Source organism: Antechinus flavipes, chromosome 3, assembly GCF_016432865.1.
Source record: "Antechinus flavipes isolate AdamAnt ecotype Samford, QLD, Australia chromosome 3, AdamAnt_v2, whole genome shotgun sequence".
Lineage (NCBI taxonomy): Eukaryota > Metazoa > Chordata > Mammalia > Dasyuromorphia > Dasyuridae > Antechinus > Antechinus flavipes.
The window spans coordinates 405,572,384-405,594,722 of NC_067400.1; the positions used below are offsets into that span (position 1 = coordinate 405,572,384).

At 31.4% G+C, this 22,339-nt stretch overlaps 1 protein-coding gene across 7 annotated transcripts in view; it reads left to right on the forward strand.

Moving 5' to 3' along the window:
• NCKAP1 (NCK associated protein 1) overlaps positions 1–22,339 on the forward strand; it is a 107,764-nt gene that overhangs the window by 25,442 nt on the left and 59,983 nt on the right. For 5 of the 7 annotated variants that reach the window (XM_051986067.1, XM_051986068.1, XM_051986071.1 and 2 more), the window contains 7 exons: positions 12,871–12,963; positions 13,182–13,238; positions 13,974–14,116; positions 14,207–14,297; positions 19,269–19,406; positions 19,999–20,047; positions 22,037–22,193. In XM_051986067.1, the coding sequence (XP_051842027.1) occupies positions 12,871–12,963; positions 13,182–13,238; positions 13,974–14,116; positions 14,207–14,297; positions 19,269–19,406; positions 19,999–20,047; positions 22,037–22,193 (728 nt within the window). The remainder of the gene's footprint in view (positions 1–12,870; positions 12,964–13,181; positions 13,239–13,973; positions 14,117–14,206; positions 14,298–19,268; positions 19,407–19,998; positions 20,048–22,036; positions 22,194–22,339) is intronic. The other 2 variants (XM_051986069.1, XM_051986073.1) reach the window with 1 other exon arrangement.

The window sequence follows — 22,339 nt, forward strand, 5'->3', positions numbered from 1 at the left end:
AAAAATACCTAAAAAGATTGATACGTTATTTTTGGAGGTTGGGGAGAAGGAAAGGTCTGGGATCCTTTTCTGAGAATCATTTTTTTATTTTTAGAAGGGAAATTGATGGCAATCAAATGAGGAAGGGTACCAACAAACCAACTCTTGAGGTTTCTGGTAAAAAATATTATGGGTCCATGGCACATGGTACCACTTAATTTTTATTTAATTTTATTATCTGTTAAGATACAACATTAAATTAAATTTAAAAAAAATTAAAATTTTTTTAAATGCACTTTCCTTATAAATAGTATCTATAGTACACTTTTGTAAGCAATATATTCAGCTTTCTTTTGTCAAATTTGTTCCTGAAAGAATTGGATTGGAATAACCTAGATTTTTCAAGAGCCAAATAGCTCTTCCTATATATCCCCTCAAATACAGCTAATAAAATAAGATTATGATGTTGTTTGGTAGGCATCTTCTAGTTCAAAGGTGTTCTGTTCACTCAGAAAAAGAGTGTATTTTAAACAAAGTATGTTTTGTAATTAAACATACATTTGATGGTATATCTCAATAAGAATACAGGCAGGTTAGCTACATAGACAGCTAATTGGATTGCGGTTGTATAATATTAAAATCAAGAGTTCAAGATCAAGCATATAAAATGTCATTAAGTAGGGAAAGGGTTATAACATAATTAGAATAACAGGATTATGAAGTACTAGAATCATTCCAGGATTCTTATTGAGTTGAGTAAATTTCATGTACACACATCTCTCTCTTATATGAAAGTTAAGGAAAGGAATTATACTGTTGAAGAATATTTAAAAAAATAAATGGAATGAAGACCAGAGTAGGAGAGGAACAGATGAAGAAAACACCCTGGATAGAACTATATCATATTTGCACATTTTTTTAATGAACTCTAAAGAAGAGGTAGAGAATTGTACCTTGCTAATCCCTTCAGTATCCTCCTTAATCATTACTTTGTTACATCATTGAAAGAGCCTAGTAAGTTCATGGAAAGTTTATTTCTTGTGATGAGCACGTTATTCAAAAGTCTTTGACTTTCTAGAATTAACAAAAATTCCTTCTCCCTCAATAGTAGATTTTTAAATAGCACTGCTTTGCTAATGTATGATGGTTGGGCTTTGAGGATTAGCTCAGAAACCTAGTTGGCACTTACAACATTGTTTTTAAGAAAATAAGCACTTAAAAAAAAACTTGAAATGAACTTTTACAATAAAGTCATTTTGTAAATTGAAGACTTCCTAAATATAGTTAAGGGGCAAGTAGTATTTCTGGAAGAAAACATTATAAGCATTAATTGATAAGAGTGCAGAAGGGATTTGAGATCCATATTAAATGCAAAAGTGCTATAATGGAATAGATAACATTATCAAAACCTTATTCACAAGTTAAAACTTCATGAAACACACATACATGTATAAATGTATATATGTATATATGTACTTTGCATTTTAAAACATTAAATGAATGAATACAATGCTTGCATACACCAGGCTTGGAGCCAGGAGCACTGAGTTTGAATCCTGCCTCATACATTTATTAGCTGTTTGATCTTGGGCAAATGTGTTAACTTTGTTAAGCCTTATTTTCCTCTTCTCTAAAATGGAGATAATAATGAAATCTACTTCACATATATGAAATAACATTTATAAAGCACATTGCAAACTTTAAAGTGTTATATAAAAGCTAGTTATTATACTGATGATCATCATCTAGATTCACCAGTGTTAGTAGGAGTATTTCTTTAAAAAATTGACTGAAACTTGAAGAAAAGAAAAGAGAATGAACCATGGGTTTTCTGTCTCCTTTTCTTCCCCTTATATAGAGAGAATTAGGAATAACTTTTGTAACCAGAATCTCTATTTTTTTTGTAACCAGGATCCTTTCCAGGTCATCTTAAGGAAATCTGGAGGTTTCTATTTTTTGGTTAATTTTTTTTTCTTCTTAATTCTCTCACTGTCTATTTCTGGGTTAGCTTGATAAACCCCTTCTTATGGGGACTGTTCTTGCTTGATAGAGTAGTTTATGAAATGCTCATGAAAAGACTTTTTTAAAAATGAGGTGATAAGGGTGGGTGATATAAAGAGGGTGATTTGGTGATTTGGTACTTAAAGGAACTTGGCTAGAGAAAATTATAAAGCAAGAACCAACAAGTATCTACTATGCACTAGGTGCTTTGCTAGGTGTAATTATTTGCTAGGTGTATAGTATTTGCTAGAGGTAAAATTATAAAGAATGAAGCAATCCTTATTAAGTACAAACTCCAGATCAACATTTAAACAATGAGAAATGATGGGTATTTGAACTAGGATAGTGGCTATGTGAATAGGGAGACCAGAGCTGATGGAAAAGATATTTTAATATTAGAGTTGATTGGATATGTAGGGTAACTGGGAATGAGGGTTTCAAGATGATTGTGAGGTTCTGAATCTGGGCAATGGGAAGTATCTTTGTTACAGGAAGGAAAATTTATATATTTTTGTTCAGAGGAAGGAAAGAATTAAATGGATAAAATGATTAATTTGCTTTACATACAGTAGTTTACATTATTTTAAGCTATTAACTCAGTAAGCTTCATAAAAACTTTTGAACCACCATATGCACACATCTGTATATACATATATACATGCATACTTTCATATATAAATACCTTTCAGATGACAGTGGAAGATAAAAATAATTTAAACACTTTTTTCCATATTTTTTAAAAATAGGAAATCCTTTATAGAATTTCTACTAACTACCTTGCTTCTTGATAGCATAAATGTGATCTAGGTTTAGGAAAGATTTCAGGTATAATCCTAATATGTTAACTGCCCAAGAACATGGCAAAGCAAATCAAAAATAGCTACTAAACAATGAATTATTTATACAAAAGGGTTCTCAGTCTTATGTGACCCCCTTTCCCTTATGTGGAAGTTTATAGAATGGCAGAAATTGGGGTAGAAGAAGCTAAGCTCTTTAGATTTAGAGACATTAGCTATTAACTGTAAGATTCTTATTAAATTATACATTTATATATGAGTATACAGTATATATAGGATATAATAATTTTAAAATTCTTGCTATAAATGAAACCAAAAGATGTAAAGAAGTTGCATTCAGATGGATGGAAGATAACTCAGATTTTTCTTGGAAATACAAAGAAAAGAGTTGATTTTCATTGTTAACCAAGAGACACAAAAACCATTTCAGGAACACTTAGTTTTCTGATTCAGTAGACATTTATTAAGTACCTAGTGTCTGTCCTATAAATAATATGCTATCAGTAGAAAACAAAAACTTCAAGAAGTTTGTTTTATTGGGAAGGAGGTAGGAAGATTTCCTGAGGAAAAATGATTGGTAGGCCTGAGGACCATGTATCATGTAACTGTCATATCTACAGAAGTCTAGATGTAGAAATAAACCAACCACCTAAGGTAAGTTGGAAATGCCCTAATGCTGTTTACTGCTCTTTGCTGTCTATTTCCTTGATTGTTTTAAGCCTGATTTCTGATGACCAAAGAAACTAGTCAAAACTGTTAGAACTTCAACTCAGTTAAAGTTAACTTTATCTTAGGAAACAACAAAAGATTTGGGTATAAAGTCAGAAAGACTTTAAAGAAAATTCAGTATCCTGACCTGACTAGGGTTATCATCTGAAGGGAATTCCACTTGTTAATCCTCATGTTGTTTTTTAAAAGTTAAGTAGTATGGAAGAGAAAAACTGATTTTTTTGTTGTTGTTGACTAGATTTTTTTGTATGTCTTACCCATACTTCTTCCCCTACTTTCACTCCCACCTCCATTAGCTGTGAAATAAATTATCAGCTATTTGAATTACCTAGCCATTTGTTTTGGACATACCACACTTAGGATATTTCTTTTTTAAATAAAGAATAAGGAAATTATAAGCCATGGCTTTTAGTACTCAAGTATAATCACAAACAAAAAGATCACTACAAAGATGATAGTCTATGCATCAACTATTCATAGTACATCCTCTGAACTGTGTTGATATATGCCTTCATTATAGTCATGTCTAGTGGGACAGACTTGTAGTTTCTGCTACTAAGTCATTTGAAGTCAGCAGGTTTGAGTTGAAGTTGGACTAAGTAAGGCCAAGTTTCAGTTCTGAATCAAAATGCAACTAGGTCTAATGAATGAGTAACTTCTGTACTTCCAGACCAGCCAAGATCTGGTCTTTAAATAAATATATGCTCAATGTGCAACTTAATTTTTCAAAATAGAATTGGTCTATTGAATTAAAGAGTGAAAAATAGATGAAAAAATATGGTCCAAAATTAAAAACTAAAGAAGATGGTAAAAGATCAGGTAGAATCACTTCACAAAATAGCAAAGACTGGTGAGAAATTTGGGAATGAGACCTAATGATCATGTAAAGAGTAGTTAAAGATAAAACAGAAAAACAACACACACACAATAGATTGAAATGTTGTATAGCCAGCTTTTTTCAGCATTGAGTAATTTATTTTTAGGATATCTGAAAAGTGAATTATATCTAGTAAATGGAAAAAGATCATTTATTGCATGACTGTTGATGAAAAATGACTGAAGAATCAACATTTCCTACTTAACCTATATGCTTAATTTTCCCATCTTTATAGCATTTTTGTGAGAATAAAATATACCTATGGACTGAAGTTTGTTCTTAAAGAAAATAGGAGGACTAAGTATGTAGATCCTTATAAAAAGTTTTCTATAACAGGTATATGTTGGTTAGTTAGTATCTAGCATGTGGAAGACATGCACAGGTTTAGATAATTAAAATTGTAGTCACCGAAAGGATTATGGAGAGATCATGATGGTACTAAATTTGCTGTAGCATTTTATCAGTACCTATGTATCATAAATGGCATTAAAGATAATCCACTCAAGGGTCTTCCAAGTCTCAAAATCTGTGGTATTATCAGAGATGGGAAAATGTTCATCAATCATCAATTGAGTGTGATATATATATATATAGATAGCCTATGGGCTCCATTGTTCAGTTTGACATGGATATATTGTAATTATAATGAATAAATCGAAGGAAAAGCATTAAGTGCTTAGTATGTGCAAAGCACTGGGTCAAGAACTGGGGATACAAACAGAAAAGCTTGCTCTTAAGGCATTTCTGTCTTAATTGGGAGAGATCAATACTGAAGTTTCTTTAATTGCAAGTTGGATAGGAGTGTCCTTACAGTGCAGTGGTGAAGCACATGGTCAGACATCTTTAACGCCTTTTCCATTGATAAAATGTTTTTTCTTCCTTATGTTGAACTGTTTGACAATTCCAATTACTTTGGTGTCTAAAACTTTATTTTCCAGGTCTTTATTCCTGCAACATCTACTTCACAATCACATCTGTTCAGCACTTTGTTGTATTTCTAGAGGTGGCAGAGCCCTTTTTCTCAAGAATTATTTCTCTTGATGTGATTGTGAAAACTGGATTGGAAGAACTACTTATTATCTTAAGTGGCACTGTAATTCCCAGGGCTCTTAGATTCTGAGTTCTAGAATATTTTCACCTAGTCTGAATAGTCAGATAGATAGGAAAAAAATCAGAGGAGAGCAGTGTCATAAAGTTCTAAGGGTAGCCAGGAGATGAAGATAATCAACAATGCAAAAAGGCTGCAGAGATGTCAAAAAATATAAGGATTGAGAAAAAGCTGTTAGATTTGACAGTTGAGGTCATAGCAGACTTGAGGGATAAGATTTACAATTAAGTTTCAGAAGTTAGATTCAGAGGGTTTAGAATTGAGGAAATGGAGGCATTTTGCATAGATCAGGAGATCTTTTCTAAGAGATTAGAAGAGAAGATGAGGAAAGAAATGATGATAGCTAATTTGTAGTAAACTCAAATGAAGGTCTTTTTAAGGAAGGGGGTGGGGAGGGAGCCAATAGATAGGGAGAAATTGAAGAATATAAAGAGTGTAGATGAGGCATTCTGCTCAAATAGATGAAGTAGAATGTGGGGTCAAGGATAAATATACAGAGATGGTGTGTTTATTTTCTTGGCTTTGTTTCTTTTATTCTGTATCAGTTCATATGAGCAATTTCATACTTATTGTAAGCTTATATGTAATGTGTTTATAGCATAGTTATATTCCATTATATTCATGAGTTTAACCATTCCCATATAAAGGACATCTTTGTTTTCATTTTTTTATTCTCATTAAAAGTGTTGCTCAAAATATTTTGGTATTTGATGTATATGAAGACTTTATAATGATAGAGGTTAATATATTTCAAATAAAATGTGTTTTATGCAGTTTGCCTATACGAATGAATATGAATTCTAACTACTTGAAATGAATGAATTTTTAATTCATTTATAAGCAAAAAAAAAAAAGTCCTTGTCCCCAAGTATCTTAGAGTCTAAGGGATGAAGAAAGTGTAAAAAGGAGCTGAAGTGGAGAGATACTTGTACAGCAGGGTGAACTCAAAAGTCTAGAAAAAAAAGGATGGCTGGTATGAGCCTTTGTTCAAAATGGAGGTGTCTGGAGGAACTCATCAGTGAGAGAAAAATGGCTTCAAGTGTGAAAGGAGGATATAGATAAGCATAAAACACAGGCTTCTCATAGTGAATTTTTAAAAAATAATTTTAATAATTTTTAACATGTCCCATTTTAAGAATATAGGTATAACTTTCATTGTTTACAGAAGCAGAGAAGTTATAAAAATACTGAGTTGAAGATATTTTAGTTCTTTGCTTTGTGTGGTTGAAGTTTTTCAAAAATTTTATTGAATTTCTTTTCATGGTGTTCAGAAGCTAATGCTAAATTGTAAAATCTCAAATAAGTTTTGCCATTCTTTTGAATAATCATGTTTTTCTCTAGTACTCATGTTTTTCTTTATCAAAAAATTTAAACTCTCTTAATAATCTTTGGGTCAGCTAACCTTGTTGAAAGCTTTAAGTGCAGTCTACTTAATCTCTGCATTTGACACTGTTGGTAGCCCCTAATCTTTTTTTTTTTTTTTTTTTTAAGGTTTTGTTGATATAGTTTTTATGTTTAGTTTTTTCCCCTGAATTTCTCCCTTCCTCTTCCTTGAGACCTCTCCTTTATAAAAATTTGGAAAAAGTTTTTTAAAGAAGGGGGAAAAACCCCTGCAAGACTGATTACATCAAAGAACATTTTATTCCATGCCCATGGACCTTGGCTTCTGCAAAGCCTGGGGGAGGAGAGGAATGTTCTTCTCGTTACTTATTTGTGACCAAGCTTAGGGGTTTTTTTGTTTGTTTGTTTGTTTTTTTAATAATTTCACAACATTAGACTTTTTGTGACGCTTCTTTTTATTTACATTATTGGAGTCATTTAAAAATATTTTCTGGGTGTGCTTACTTCATTTTGATTCACTTCATGTAAATCTTTCCATGTGTCTCTGTATTCATAATTTTTATAATTTCAAGACAGTAATATTTTATTATTCATATAGCATACTTTGCTTAGCCATTTTTTTCTTTTCACACTTTTAAAATTCATTTATCATCATTGTTTCTAGTTGGTCAAAATATGAGAGATCAGTACTAAGAAGAAAAAAGATATATGGCCTCAAACTTTTAAACAGGTCTTGTGAAGAAGTGCCTATGACTCCTAGGAGATCTTCTTTCAGAGAAAGGAGCCAACTTTGGTAGTTGCATAGGAACTGTTTAGTTCCATACTTTTGAATTGATGGACATCAGTTTTGTTTCCTGTATGTTGCTACTATAAAAAGTCCTACTGTAAATATTTGTTGTATATGGAGCCTTTATTTTTATCAATGATCTCCTCTGGCTTATAAACTTATTGGTAGAGGTTTTTGTTTTCTTTCAGATTGCTTTCCAGAATGATTGTTTAATATTAACTGTCCTCATCTTTTGTCATCTTTGCCAATTCCCTGAATGTAGAGAGAAACTTTAAAATTGTTTTGATATTCATTTTTCTTCTTAGTTGCTTATAGCATTCTTCCATATGATTGTTAATGGTTTGATTTCTTTTGAGAACTTTTTGTTATATACATTAACAACTTTTCTTGTTGGGGAATTCTGCTTCTCTTTTTTTTTTTTTCTTTTATTACTTTTCTTTTCCTTTCTTATTACTTTATCTAAAGGTGTGTGTGTATGTGTGTGTATGTATTTGTACACACACACATATGTCTTTTCATCTTTATATTATTAGTGTTCTTATATCTTTTGCTCAACAATATGCCAGCCCCATATTAGGTGCCAGCCACCTAATTTCTTAAAATTAGGATATTTCTTAAAAGTTAATGTAGTCAAAGCTAATTTAGTTCTTTCAATAGTGGTACTATTATCCTAGTATATTTAGGCTTTTGAAACTTTGGTATCAACCAATCATTTTCCAATGCTATCATTTCTGATTCTGCAATAGTTCTTGTACTTGCAACTTTATTTCTACTTTTAAACAATTTATTTTCTCATCCCCACTACTCTAATATATTACTAATTGATTTTCTCTAATTTGATCTTTATGTATCCTCACCAGTCTAAATTTCACTACTTGAATAAACTCTTCTTTCTTTTTTTTTTTGTCTGGGCACCCAGCAAGTACTACCTCAATCACTATCTTCCTTCAGACTCCAATGGAGATTGCCCATATCTCTAAATCCAAGAATATCGTCCCAAAGTGTCCCAAAGCTACTAGACTTTATTTGAGCCCAAACTGTGCAGCCCTCATTCCAGGTCATTGTGAAGAGGGGGTGGGTCTACCTTCCACATTTCAACAATTGCTAATGAACCAATAGTCATCTAAGTACCCAAACTCTAGAAGTAACAGCATTCCCTGGACCACCAGTCCTGTTTCCTGCCCAGCACTTACATCTACCATTCAAGGAATCAACAATTATGGAGAAGACACTAGCCATTTTCATCAAATTCCATTCACTGAACAGGCAAGCCAGTCTAAGTGACGAAAGTACTTTGAAAGCAAGTCAAACCACTGCTACCGCATCTTCCCTCAGACTGACAGAGACAGATCTGAATCCTGAACCTATAACACTTTGGAAAAGCAGTGCTTTTAGTCTAGTACCCACAGCCATCATTCTGGGAAACAACCCCTGCAGAGATAACAGTCTTAATAATTGCTCTTGTAGGGGCAGCTAGGTGGTGCAGTGAATAGAGTACTAGTCCTGAAATCAGGAGGACCTGAGTTCAAATTTGTCCTCACACACTTAACACTTCCTAGCTGTGTGACCCTGGGCAACTCACTTAACCCCAGTTGTCTTAGTGGAGGAAAAAAAATTGTTCTTGTAGTTGCTACATCTTGTAGATGTAGTCACATGTTTTGAAAATGCAGAAAAAAAAAGTTCTTGTCATAAGTGTTGAACTATTCTGTATTAGACACTGATACACATTCTTCATTGATTTATGAAAGTTCCCAAAATTGTCCTTTTATCTGATATTGCTGTTATAGTATAAATTGTCCTTCAGGTTCTGCTTACTTTACTTGATATCAATTCATATAAATTTGCCCATGTCTCTTTGAAATCATACATGTTCTCATTCTTTATAATAAAATGGTATTCTGTCATGTAATTCTTATCTTATAATTTCCCAATTTTCTCTGACAAAGTTCTCATTTCTAAGATAAGAAGTGATTCAGATTAATAAGAAAAAGAACCACTTCTCAATTGATAAATAATCGAAGAACATCAGAGGAACAAAGCCAAGCTACATATAACCATGTGAAAAAAAATGCTCCAAACTGCAATTAAAGAAATGCAAATTAAGGCAATTCTTAGATTCTACCTCATTCCCATTGGAGTGGCAGAGATAAGAAAAAAAGAAAATGATAAATATTGGAACATTGTGGAAAAACAAGTACATTGATGCATTATTGATAGACTTGTGAATGAGCATAAACTATTCTGGAAAAGTTTGGAATTATGCTGAGGAATTTGCTCAACAGTGTAAACCTATACCCAAAAAGAAGTAGGAAAAAGTTCTATATGCATAAAAATGCCCCAAATGCCATAAAAAAGGCAGCTCTTTTGATAGTGACCAAAAACTAGAAACTAAAGAAGTCCCATTAATTGAGGAATGGCTGAATAAGAATAAATGTAAGCTTTTGATATGTGAATGTGATGTAATACTATTGTACTGTACTTTTCTTTTGAATAAAAATTTTTGATGTCTTTTGTTTTTATGTTAATGTCATTGTCAGATATACCTCTATTCCTCCCCCTTACACAGAGCCTTCTGTATAAGGAAAAATTAAGCTGAACTCAGACAGTGATTATATCTAATAGTTTTTTTACAAAATTTTGCACTCATAACCAGCATCTCTACAAAAAAAGGAGGGACATACACATTCTTAGTTCTCCTTTGGACTAAAATTAGTCATGATTACAGTAAATGACTTCAGTTTATAGGGCCCTTCATTTGTATTATTGTAGTGAACATGTTTCTTTCCCATTCTAATTTACTTTTATTAGTTTATGCATGTTTTCTAGTAGTTCTGATTCCTTAGTCATTTCTTAATAATTTTTCATTATATTCACTTCCTAACACAATTTATTTATGCATTGCCTAATTCATGGAAACTCATTTTGTTTTCATTTTTTTTTCTACCACAAAAATGTTTCTATGAATATTTTGTTTGATTTCTTATGTCTTTGACTTCATTACGAGAGTATACTCAGCAGTGTGTCACAGAGTATGTTAGTTTCTACATAATCAAAATATATTGCTTATTTTATCCTTTTTGTTGGAGGAGAGGAGTAAATGATATTTTCCCCAAAGATACGTAAAGGTAATTTTCAACATTCAATTTTTGTAAGATTTTGAATTCCAAATTTTTCTGTCTCTTTCCTTCTCCTTTTCTTCTTCCCAAGATGGCAGGCAATTTGATGTAGGTTATATGTGTGTAGTCTTGTTAAACATATTTCCACATTAATCATGCGAAAGAAGAAAGAAAACAAAAAGGAAAAGTGAAAATAGTGTGCTTCAATATGCATTCATACTCTATAGTTCATTCTTAGATGTGTATAGCATTTTCCGTCATGAGTTTTTTTCAAATTGTTTTGGATCATTGCATCACTGAGAAGAACTAAGTCTATCCTCATTGATTATCATATAATGTTGCTGTTATTGTGAACAATGTTCTGTTTGTACTTGTGTCACTCAGTGTAAGTTCATGTTAGTCTTTACATGTTAGAATTTTTCTGAAATTCGCCTTTTTATCATTTTTTATGTAGCACAATAGTTTTCCATTACATTCATATAATACAACTTGGTCAGCCATTTCCTAGTCGATAGGCTTTCATTCCCTTAGTTTCCAGTTCTTTGCTACCACAAAAAGAGATGCTATAATTATTTTTGCACATGTAGGTCATTTTCCCTTTTTTATGATCTCTTTGGGAAATAGAGCTAGTTAGGTGTATTGCTGGATAAAAGAGTATGTGTAGGTTGATCACCCTTTAGTCGTGGTTTCAATGTATTTTATTTTTAAGAGAGGATCTTGATATAATTTCTTGATAAACAGGGTTATCAATATGATACATTATTATATGAATGTATATTTTTATTAGATATTTTATGTAGGGATTTTTACTTTTCATTTAATAACTCCCTATTATTATTTGTTGAACTGTTTTAAAAATTTTACTTCTTACAGATTTTCATCTTTCTTTTTCAATGTCACAACATAGTATAAGGTAACTGGAGCTATACTCAGGATGTCTTCAAATCTTGGCTCTGCCACTTAAAATTTTTATGACATTGGGAAATCATTTAACTTCCTTGGTTCTCATTTTCTTCCATAGTCTTCAGCTGTGAAATGAGGGGGTTTGAACTGGGTAATTTCTATAAAGTCCTAAATTCTAGGGTTCCTTAAAGTTTCAGAAGACAAAAATAAGAAGTTTATAGATTCTGTAAGTCCAATCTCTAATATCTATTTTTAAAGTTACAGATTCTAATCTGATGTGTGTTGAAACATCATTTATCCAGGCTTTTATTAGAATTATAAATTATGTGTAAACAGCTCCCAAGAAGTAACTTCAAAAGATATTTGAAATTTGACTTTTTTTTGAGTGGGGCAATATTGATTGCTTATGAAGCTTATTTTTATGTTTTGAATCATTGAGATCATTGTAAATTTTATCTCTGAGTAGGCTGTTAATGTACTTTGAATAACTTTCCTTTGTAAATTTATATTGAAATCAACTAATTGGGATACAATTATTTGAATATTAAGCTATTTGTTAAAAGTTAGTATATTTTTGTTGTATTCACTTATACCTCTTCCATATGTTCACCACTGTCTTAACACCAGTGTTTGCTTCTTTCTCATTTCTTTCTTTTTTCTTTTGTTTAATGTATTATTGTGTTTGTGGAACTGGTCAAAGAACCGTTACTGTATTTTATGTTTGTATCTACATTTTATTTTGCATGCGTAACGTGGCTTTGCCTGGATGTTCTTTTTGGTAAGTTCAACTTTACAAAGCATATTGTTTTTTGTAGTGTTACCTGTAAACTTCTTCACCTTTTCTTGCAATTCAAATAATACCATTTTCATATTGATTCATGCTCAGACATTTTTAGTTTTTTTTTTTTTTTTTAACTTGCTCATTTTACAATCCTGTTTTCCTAACTTTCTCCAGTTCTGTCTAGCTCTTCTAATAGTTCAGTTCAGGTACTAATCTCCATTTTATTTTATAGCCTTCCACTATCAGTTGCAGATCGCTTTTAGCAATTATTATCTTGAGTATTTTGGTTTTGTTAAAAAGCCTGAATTTATCTAAGACTACAATTTCAAAAGCTTCTGCTTGCATATAGCAACCATGTTGGTTTTACCTGTGTAGCTCAAAGAAGATTTCTACTGTTAATCACCTCTGAACTATACAAATAATAACATGCATGTTTGTGATTATTTTACAGCAACAGCTTGCGCAGCTGCAGAAAGAAAAATCCGAGATTTTAAAGAATTTGGCATTATACTACTTCACCTTTGTAGATGTTATGGAATTTAAGGTATGGAATTTCATATGAAGCCTAACTGCTTGGAATTAGCATTCAGATTTAAAATTGTACATAATACTTTATCCTATATAAGGAAATTTAAAATGTGAACTGTTTCTGAAAGTTTCTCCAAATAGAAACATTAATAATTAGTCTGCATAGTAGATTATTAGGTTCTGAAATTATTTATTTTCAAATATCAGTGATTAATAGGAAGATTTTATTTTCAGGATCATGTTTGTGAATTGCTGAATACTATTGATGTTTGCCAAGTCTTCTTTGATATTGTAAGTATCTTAAATTTTTAAATAAGATTTTATCAGATCCAATAGCCTTTTGCCTTTAAAAATCCTCATAGTTAAACTATTCATTGAAGTACCTAAGGGGAAGGTGATTTAATGGATTTTTTTTTCTGGCTCTTAAGGATAATACAAATATCTCATAATATACTTGGCAGAGAGTGATTTTCTTTAAAATTATGCATCTTGGGCATTCATTATTCTGTTTTTACTAGAGAACTGATGTTTCTTTAAACTATAATTCTTTTCTGCCTTGTACTTATAGTAGTAAATTAACTTAATTTTATGTTCCCAATTTAAAAAATTCTAAATGTTCTCTCTAAATAATCAATTCTTTTGATAAGTTACTACAGTAGCAAATCGAGAATAAAGTTGACAAATTATGTGTATTGGAGAAAGTCAGAATAAAAAATAAAGTTTTCTGGTATGTCAAAATGTTGGAAATTACCATCCTTTCCATTCTTCTATTTGATATTTGATGATAATATTTTCTGTGCTTTTGTAATTGCCTTTTCATCTTGAAAGTTTCCTAAGTAATTGACATAATTTATACTGTTAGTTTTTGCAAAACAGTCATATTTCAATAAAAGTTACTAATCAGCCTTGTAAGGGGGAATTTTTTTACTTACAAGTTATTTGTAATAAGTATTTAAATTTTGTTTTGTATGTGTGAAATTTCATGGTCATTAAAAAAAATAATAAAAAGCATTATCTTTTTTCCAGACTGTAAACTTTGATTTAACAAAGAACTACCTTGATTTGATCATAACTTACACAACATTAATGATACTGCTCTCACGAATTGAAGAAAGAAAAGCAATCATTGGATTGTACAATTATGCTCATGAAATGACCCATGGAGCAAGGTATAAGTCAGTCTCCCCAGATTTGAAAATTCTTCTTTATTGACTTTAAAAATGAAAAATTGTTTTTTTTTTTTAAATTTTGTTTTTAAGTGATCGAGAATATCCAAGACTTGGCCAGATGATTGTAGATTATGAAAATCCTTTAAAGAAAATGATGGAAGAATTTGTACCACATAGCAAGGTATTTCTGTTAGTTTTTGTAGATAGTTTTTAATGACATTTTGGTGGATTTCTAGACTGTTTTTGTTATTTTGCATCCTAATCTCAAAACATTATGTTATGAGTTAGTGTTATTGATGTTAACACCATGTCAAACTGTAACTCTTGTATTGTTTTTTACACTCTTCTCCATTCTTACTTATGTATTACCGAATGTACTTGGAGGAAGTCAGATATTCATGCTGACTTTTTCCACTACTACTTGATTTATATCTAGTCTCAACTGGATTCCCAGTGCAACAGAGAAATCTATTTATTTCTTCTTCTCTTGCTTGAAATGTATTCTCTCCTTACCTCCTTTGCTTAGAGCTTCTGGTTTCCTTCAGTACTCATCTCTAAAACCCTTTTCCTGATCAGCCACTAGTGGTTTCTCCTAATAAAATTATTTTATTTTGTGTATGCTCATGTGTACACTTATTGTTTCTTCCAATAGAACAGTAAGCTTTTTGAGGTCATGGACTATTTCATTTCTGCCTTTAAAACTCCAAGGATTTTCACAACTTTCATAAAATGCTTGATAAATTCATTGTTTAATGAGATATGTTTTGGAGGTAGTTGATATGTATGTGTGTGTACATGTGTCTATTTAGAGATCTAGAGAGCCAAACAACTAACTTCTTAGGGCATATGTTGTCATTTGGGAAAATAATTTAATATTTAATATCTTGGGAATTAACATCTTTAAGATCTTTTCAGTTTTGAAATTCTAGTTGTGTCATCTTTCATAGTATGCTAAGGATTTGGTCTATTTTATGAGATTTGCTAAGTATTGTTCAAAAAATTGTGGAATTTGAGTTTATGGTGACCATAATGAACATTTAACCCAGCCTCTTCATTTTTTAAGTGAGGAGTGGAGATGTGATAGTTCCCTAACTTTTTTAGTGTTGAAAATCATTATTCACTAGCATAAATTTTTCAGTTAAATAATTTTGATTTTTTTTTTTTTTTGGTAAATAATATTTTATTTTTTCCAATTACATGTAAAGATAGGTTTCAACATTCATTTTTTGTAAGATTTTTGAGTTCCAAATTTTTTTCCTTCCCTCTCCAAGATGTCAAGCAATCTTATATAGTTTATACATGTTCAATTATATTAAATATATTTTCACATTAGTCATGTTGTGAAAGAAGAAACAACAAAAGGGAAAAACCAAGAATGAAAAAAAGAAAATAGTATGCTTCAATTTGCAAAGGTCCTTTTACCCTTTTTTATATAGAACTAGTAGAATATGGCTGGAACAAAGGATATACACTATTTGATTGTCCTTGGGACATAGTTCTAACTTGACTAACATTATTTTGGATTTTTTTTGACAGTATATTAATTGGTGCAGATAATTCTAGGTGACTCTCTATTTTCAATTTTTCTTTAATGTCTAAGTTGAAAGGAGCCATTCAATTCAATAAATTGGACTCATAATTGAACCAGAATCTCTTATACAACATCTCTCCCAAGTCCAGCTTAGGCTGGTCATTGAGTTTTCTGTTCATCCACATTGATTCTTTGTTCTTCATTAGGATTATTTGTTTTTTGTCTTTAGAATCTAAATTTTTGAAAACTCCCGCTCCTTCTTGGACTACTACCTCTCTAGACTTTTAGTCTCTGAATGAAGTCTTATATTGTACCTATCTGTTTTTTGAACTTGTTGAAATCTTTCCTTAAATCTGGGTCATTGTCTTTCTTCTTCTCTGTCATAAATCATAGAGTGGAATTACTATTTCCTGGATTTAGTCTTAGTATTTCTGCTTCAGCATGCAGCTATTCCTTTTTTGTCTAAAATAGCAGAAAATTATCATTAAAGGAAGCCCAGAAAATTTGTGTGTGTGTGTGTGTGTGTGTGTGTGTGTGTGTGTGTGTGTGTATGTGTGTATAACAGAAAGAGAGAGAAAGAAAAAGGGGGATGTGAGGGGAAGAGAAGGAAAGGCAGAGGGAGAAGAATAGAGGAAGGGAAGGAGGGGGAAAAAGAGAGAGACACAGAGAGAGAGAGAGATACACTCCTTATCATTCTAGTGTTCTGTGTAGTTCTGTGTCACACTTATACATCAGTTCTTCCCTTGTCAGTTTCTTCCTTTTGTACAGGTGATCCTCTAATACATCCATATTCCAGTGACAGTCTTGTACTGTTTCTTTCCATTAATTTTTTTTTTTCCCCAAATGCTATTCACCATGCATTCCTTCTCTGGTCACTACATTTTTTACATCAATTATACTTTTGTAAAAAGCACTGTTAATGCTGCAACCTCCCTCCTTATCCATCTTTATTGTTCCAGACAAAAAATATTTTTACCATTGTACTCCTGGTCAAAGCCTGGCAGTACAGAATTTGTGAATATTGATTTTATCTTGTTTTCTTTTTGTGTCTGTGTATAGATATGTGAGATTATCCATGGGTTTGATTGCTATGAATTATAAAGTGTATTCTGCATACTTTGTACTTACATCTTAAGTATGGTTTCCTAGTTTAAAGCCTTTTTCATTTGTACTCTCTGATATATAACCCCATTTTCCCCCTTTCAAGTTAAAAATTGTTTGGACGTATCTAATTATACTTTTACTTTTTGTAATGGGCTCTTAAGGTGCTCTAATGTTATTTCTGATGACATGTAGCTAGGTGGCACAGTGACTCAAATGGTAGACCTGGAGTCAGGAAAAATCATCTTCTTGTGTTTAAATGGGACCTCAGACATTTATTACTTAGATAATTCTGGGCAAGTAACTTAATCTCATTTGCCTCAGTTCCTTGTATATAAAATGAGCTGGAGAAGGAACTGACAAACCACTCCATTATGATGACCCACATGGGGGTCATCAAAAGTTAGACATGAAGAGTTAACAGTTTTCATGAAAAGTTTTTGAGCCAAAGAACCCATTCTTTCTACATTTTAAACTGTTGTCCAGAAATCAAATCCTATTTTCATACAACTAATTGTTCACTTCACTTTCTCTTTGAAAGCCCTTACTTTCAATAGGCTTCATTGATGAAAATAGTGCCTATACCCATTCAGCCTTAAGTGTCTTGTCAGGATTTCATCATTCTTAGCATTGTTTCTTAGATTCTTTCAGTAATTTCACTTATCTAGTGAATTACTAAATAGAGATTGTAGTCATAAGGTTTGACTGGTTTTGAAAATTTTTTTGTCTTGTTTTGGGCCCTGGGAAGATGACATATCTTTATTGGTAATAATGTAACAATAATTAGTTACCTCAATTTCTTTAAGCACCTTAAAGAGTCACCAAATACTTTTACATAGCTCTTCCCTAGACCTAGTAAAAATTTGCATGTTTATATAAGTGTTTAAATTTAATGTATTATTTGAAATTTAATATAACAAAACAGATAATAAATGTACTTGCTACATTTAAATTAGTTAATATCAAATTCATAAAATGTAACATTTTTTTCATTTATTCCTGATAAGTTTCCATCTGGATTCTTAGTTCATTCTTTTATTTTTCCTTATGTGATCATATTTAATATATACTCCATTCTGGTTGTGCTTTTCTTTTATTTAATCTTCTCTTATAAATGTTTTTCCAGATTATAATTTTTTTGGTTGTATATTCCATTACATTAAAACATTACTATTCAAACAAGTCTCTGTTGTTGGATATGTAGATAGTTTCCTGTATTTTGCAGTGACTAAATGCTGCTATGGAATTCTTTGAACAGAGAGCTTTTGGAGGCATTTTAATAACACATCGAGACGTATGTTCCATATAATTAAATGAGTCAGAAGGCATGACATTTTTGCATTTCTATATATGCTATCAAATTATTCTTTGCAAAAATTATACAAATTTACAATTTCATGAACAATGAATCAGTGCAGCTATTACAATGTTGCCAATATTGAATTTCATTTTTGAGGTATTAAGTGAAAAAATTCTCCTAGATGGTTGATTGATCTCATTGGTCCTTAAATAAAAAAAGTGCAATATTTTACCTGTAGAAGTAGCAAGATTATACAAAATGATGGACTCAATCTCACTATTTGGCTGACTTTCAACTTGTTTAGTTCAATTATTTGGCTACTATATCTCATCTATATGATGGTTGTAAGGCTTAACTATTTAGGCAATGTCTTATCTCTATAAGGACTGAAAAGCCTACTTTGGTTTGAGGACACCTCCTACCCAGGTGCTTAATGAATACATGGTAAAATTTTAAAGTACATTTGAAAAGAAATTACAAATATTACCTTTTTTTTTTTTGACATTCCATTGTATGTAGTTATTTTAGGGTAATGCTTGATATTCCTTTTCAAAAATTCACATAATTTTTAAAAACATGAATTTTTAAAATTTTGACTTTTGGTAGAAGGAAAGGAAAAAAGGAAATGTGACTAGGAAAGCAAGCTAAAAGAGTTAAAGATCACAGTGTTTATTTCAGACAGTTTATTTTATGTCTGATATTCAAATAATTAAGAAAATGATGTATTCACGATGTTTCCTAGAAGTCACTTATCAGGAAACTGACGTTGTATTACTTTATAGTTATAGTTAAAAGAATACAATAGAAAACTTGGACAATGAAAATTATGAAACCCTTTTTTTTTTTTAATGGAATAGAACATATAAAACCTTAAATATCTTTGGATCCTTATTCCTGGAGTGGAAGATTCCATCACATAATTTATTTGTAATTCCATGTTTTTTTCAAATGTTTTAGAAAGGAATTATTCTTTAAGACCCTTTCCCTGGGAGAATGAGGTGAGAGAAACCAGCATAATAGATTTTGAAAGGACAAAATTGTATGAGTATGTGCACATATATGTGAAAGTTAAATAGTAACGCAGAATTTTACTTTGTTTTTAGTTTAAGGGAATATGCTAGTATTTTATGATAAAATTCCAAAGATAAACCTCATTTTTAGTTTCAAGTTATAAATTATTTTGAAATATCTAACTGTACATTTACTTTTTTTTAAAATAGTCTCTTTCAGATGCCCTAATTTCACTACAGATGGTATATCCTCGTAGAAATCTTTCAGCTGACCAATGGAGAAATGCACAGTTACTGAGCCTTATTAGTGCACCCAGTACAATGCTTAATCCTGCACAATCTGACACAGTATGATTCTCTTTCTTCCCTTAAATAATATTAATAGAGTGATTAGTCTGTTAAATCATTAGGTGATATATACAGTTAAAGATTTTAATTTGTAGAAAATTGACATGTCCTTTGAATTCAAGTGTCATTAAAATTTAGCTCATCCCATAAATATTGATACAATACTTATTTCTAGAACTCATTCAAGAATTATATTTAGTAAACTTCATAAATATCAGCATTGTTAGATATTTGTTTTATATTTTGAGATGTCAAAAATTCCAAAATTGCTTTCTGAATCTTGAAAATATCTCTCTCTTTTGAAAAAACTTGCTTAGAAAATGCATGGAATTACTATTTTAGAGGAGTCTGGATAAAATTGGTCTATCAGGAATATTATGTATATGTACTTTAGTAACCCTTCTATTTATCTGGAAAATTTAGATATGGATATTTTAATTGTGGAACATTATTTGTCTTTTTGGGTAGTGTTAAATCAAAATAAATGAGATATAGAATATTTTAAGTAAATCAATAGGAAAAGAGAAAAGAGGATAGGATTTTATTTCAGTTATCTTTCTTGTCACAAGTTTAACATTTCTTATTTTTAAAGATGCCATGTGAATATCTTTCTTTGGATGCCATGGAAAAATGGATAATCTGTAAGTAATCTCTAAACTTTTATTATCTGGAGGATTTTTTGTTTACCTTCATTTTTAATCTAAAATATACTCACTTGAAAGGTTTTGTTTTCTTCAAGTTTAACTATCAACTTCTTGGGGAGGATAAAAGCATGCTCTTTTGAGTTAAAATTTATCTTTGTGAAGAGGCCTGTTGATGCCACAGATAGAAAGCTAGTGGTCTCAGAACTAAAAATACTAGGGTTCAAGTCCTGCCTCAGACATATATTACGTATGTTATTCTGGGCTAATAATCTTTCAGTCAGTCACCTGACATTTACTATATTACTATATGCCATATACTGTTCTAACCACTGGAAATGCAAAGAAAGGAAAAAGAAAGGAAGAAACCCAGTCCTTTCTCCACAGCAAGGGACTTACATTCTAATGGAGCAAGACAGTATGCAAACAATTTTATTCAAACAAGTTATGTACAGGATAAATTGAGGAAAGGTGCTAAATTAAGGGAGGTCTGAGATAGGTTATTTGTGAAAGACATGACATCAACTGAGACTTGAAAGAAACTGGGGAAGCTAGGACGTGAAAATTAGGAGAGAGATTTCTAGGCATAAGAGATCATTAGTGAAAATGTCTAGATTTGGGAAATGGAATCTTATATGTAAGGAAACAGTAAGGAGTTCAATGTTAATTGAGTTATAGTTTATGTGGAAGAGCATAAATGTAAGATGGAAAGATAGAAGGTAGCCAGATTTTATAGAGGGCTTTAAAAGCCAAATAGAATTTTATATTTGAGCTTGAGCATATTAAGGAGCAATTAGAGTTGATTGAATAGAGTGGGAGTGTAGATGAAGGAACCATAGGTCAAACCTGTGCTTCAGATCAACCAGTTTGATATCTTGGTGGAGAATGGATTGAAGTGGGAAGGCAGAGAGACTTAACCAGCAAGCTGTTGCAGTATCTTAGGTGTGAAGTGATGAATTCCTGTACCAAGATTGTTTCAATGTCAGGGAATAGAAGAAGCTGAATACCAGAGATGTTAGTAAGGTAAAAATATCAGTAATTATTAACTCATTAGATATGGTCAGGGAAAGAATGAGTAGTTGGAGTATGAACTCTTAGGTTGCATGCCTGTGTGACTGGGAGACTGGTCCCCTTAACAAATTTAGGAAGAGGGGAGCATCTGGAAGGAAATATTATGGGTTTAATTTTGAATATGTTGCATTTAAGATGTTTGAGATGTCTAATAGGAAGTTGGGAAGACAAGAAGAAGTCAAGGCAGTAGCTAGGACTAGATAAGTAAATCTGAGAGTCATTTGTAAGAGGATTATAATTGAAACTATGGGAACTAATGGGATCATTAAGTAAAATAGCATGGAGTGAAAAGAGAAGACAGCCCAGGACAGAATCCTGTGAGATACCCACAGTTAGCAGTTGTGATCTGGAGGAATATACATTAAATTAACCTGAGAAGGAGCAGTTAGAAAGGTAGGAAAAATAAAAGGGAATAGCAGTGTCATAGAAAACTTGAAAGGAGAGAATCGGGTGTCCAAAGTTGCAGAAAAAATGAAAGATGAGGATGGAAAAGTAGTCAATTTATTTATTAATACATCCTTAGTAACTTAGGAAAAAAATTAGTTTTGGCTCAATGATGAGGTTGGAAGCTAGTACCACATAGCTGATTGTAAGTTATTATATGTAAATATAAAATGTTACAGAATGATTCTAAATCACCTATCTCTGGTGATAGAACTTTACATTCCATCTAGAACTGAATTCCTTTCTTCTTCTCATGTAATAACTGAGAAAATAGACTCTGCCTTTTTAGTATTATAAAACAAATAGAATTTTGATAGTATTCCAATCTAACAATATTACTCCTACAAATTTATAAATTAAGCTATGGAGTTTATGAATTGCTATTTGTATTTTTTTTTTTCCTAAGACCTATATTATATAGGATCTCATTGCCCCAAATTTTTATACTAGTATTTGCTTTCTTTTTCTTTAAAGTCGGCTTTATTTTGTGTCATGGGATCCTGAATACTGATACTACAGCACTGAACCTTTGGAAATTAGCTCTTCAAAGTAGTTCTTGCCTCTCTCTCTTTCGGGATGAAGTTTTTCACATTCATAAAGCTGCTGAAGACTTGTTCGTAAACATAAGAGGGTATGAGCTGATTTTTCTTGTATTTTTCATCAGGTCGTTATTGTTTTAATGTTTAAATTGCTTATATTCTAAATAGATAATATGAGAAAGAACTTACTAATTCTGTAGCACAAAAATGTAGGTTGGAATAAAACCAGTATGCCCTA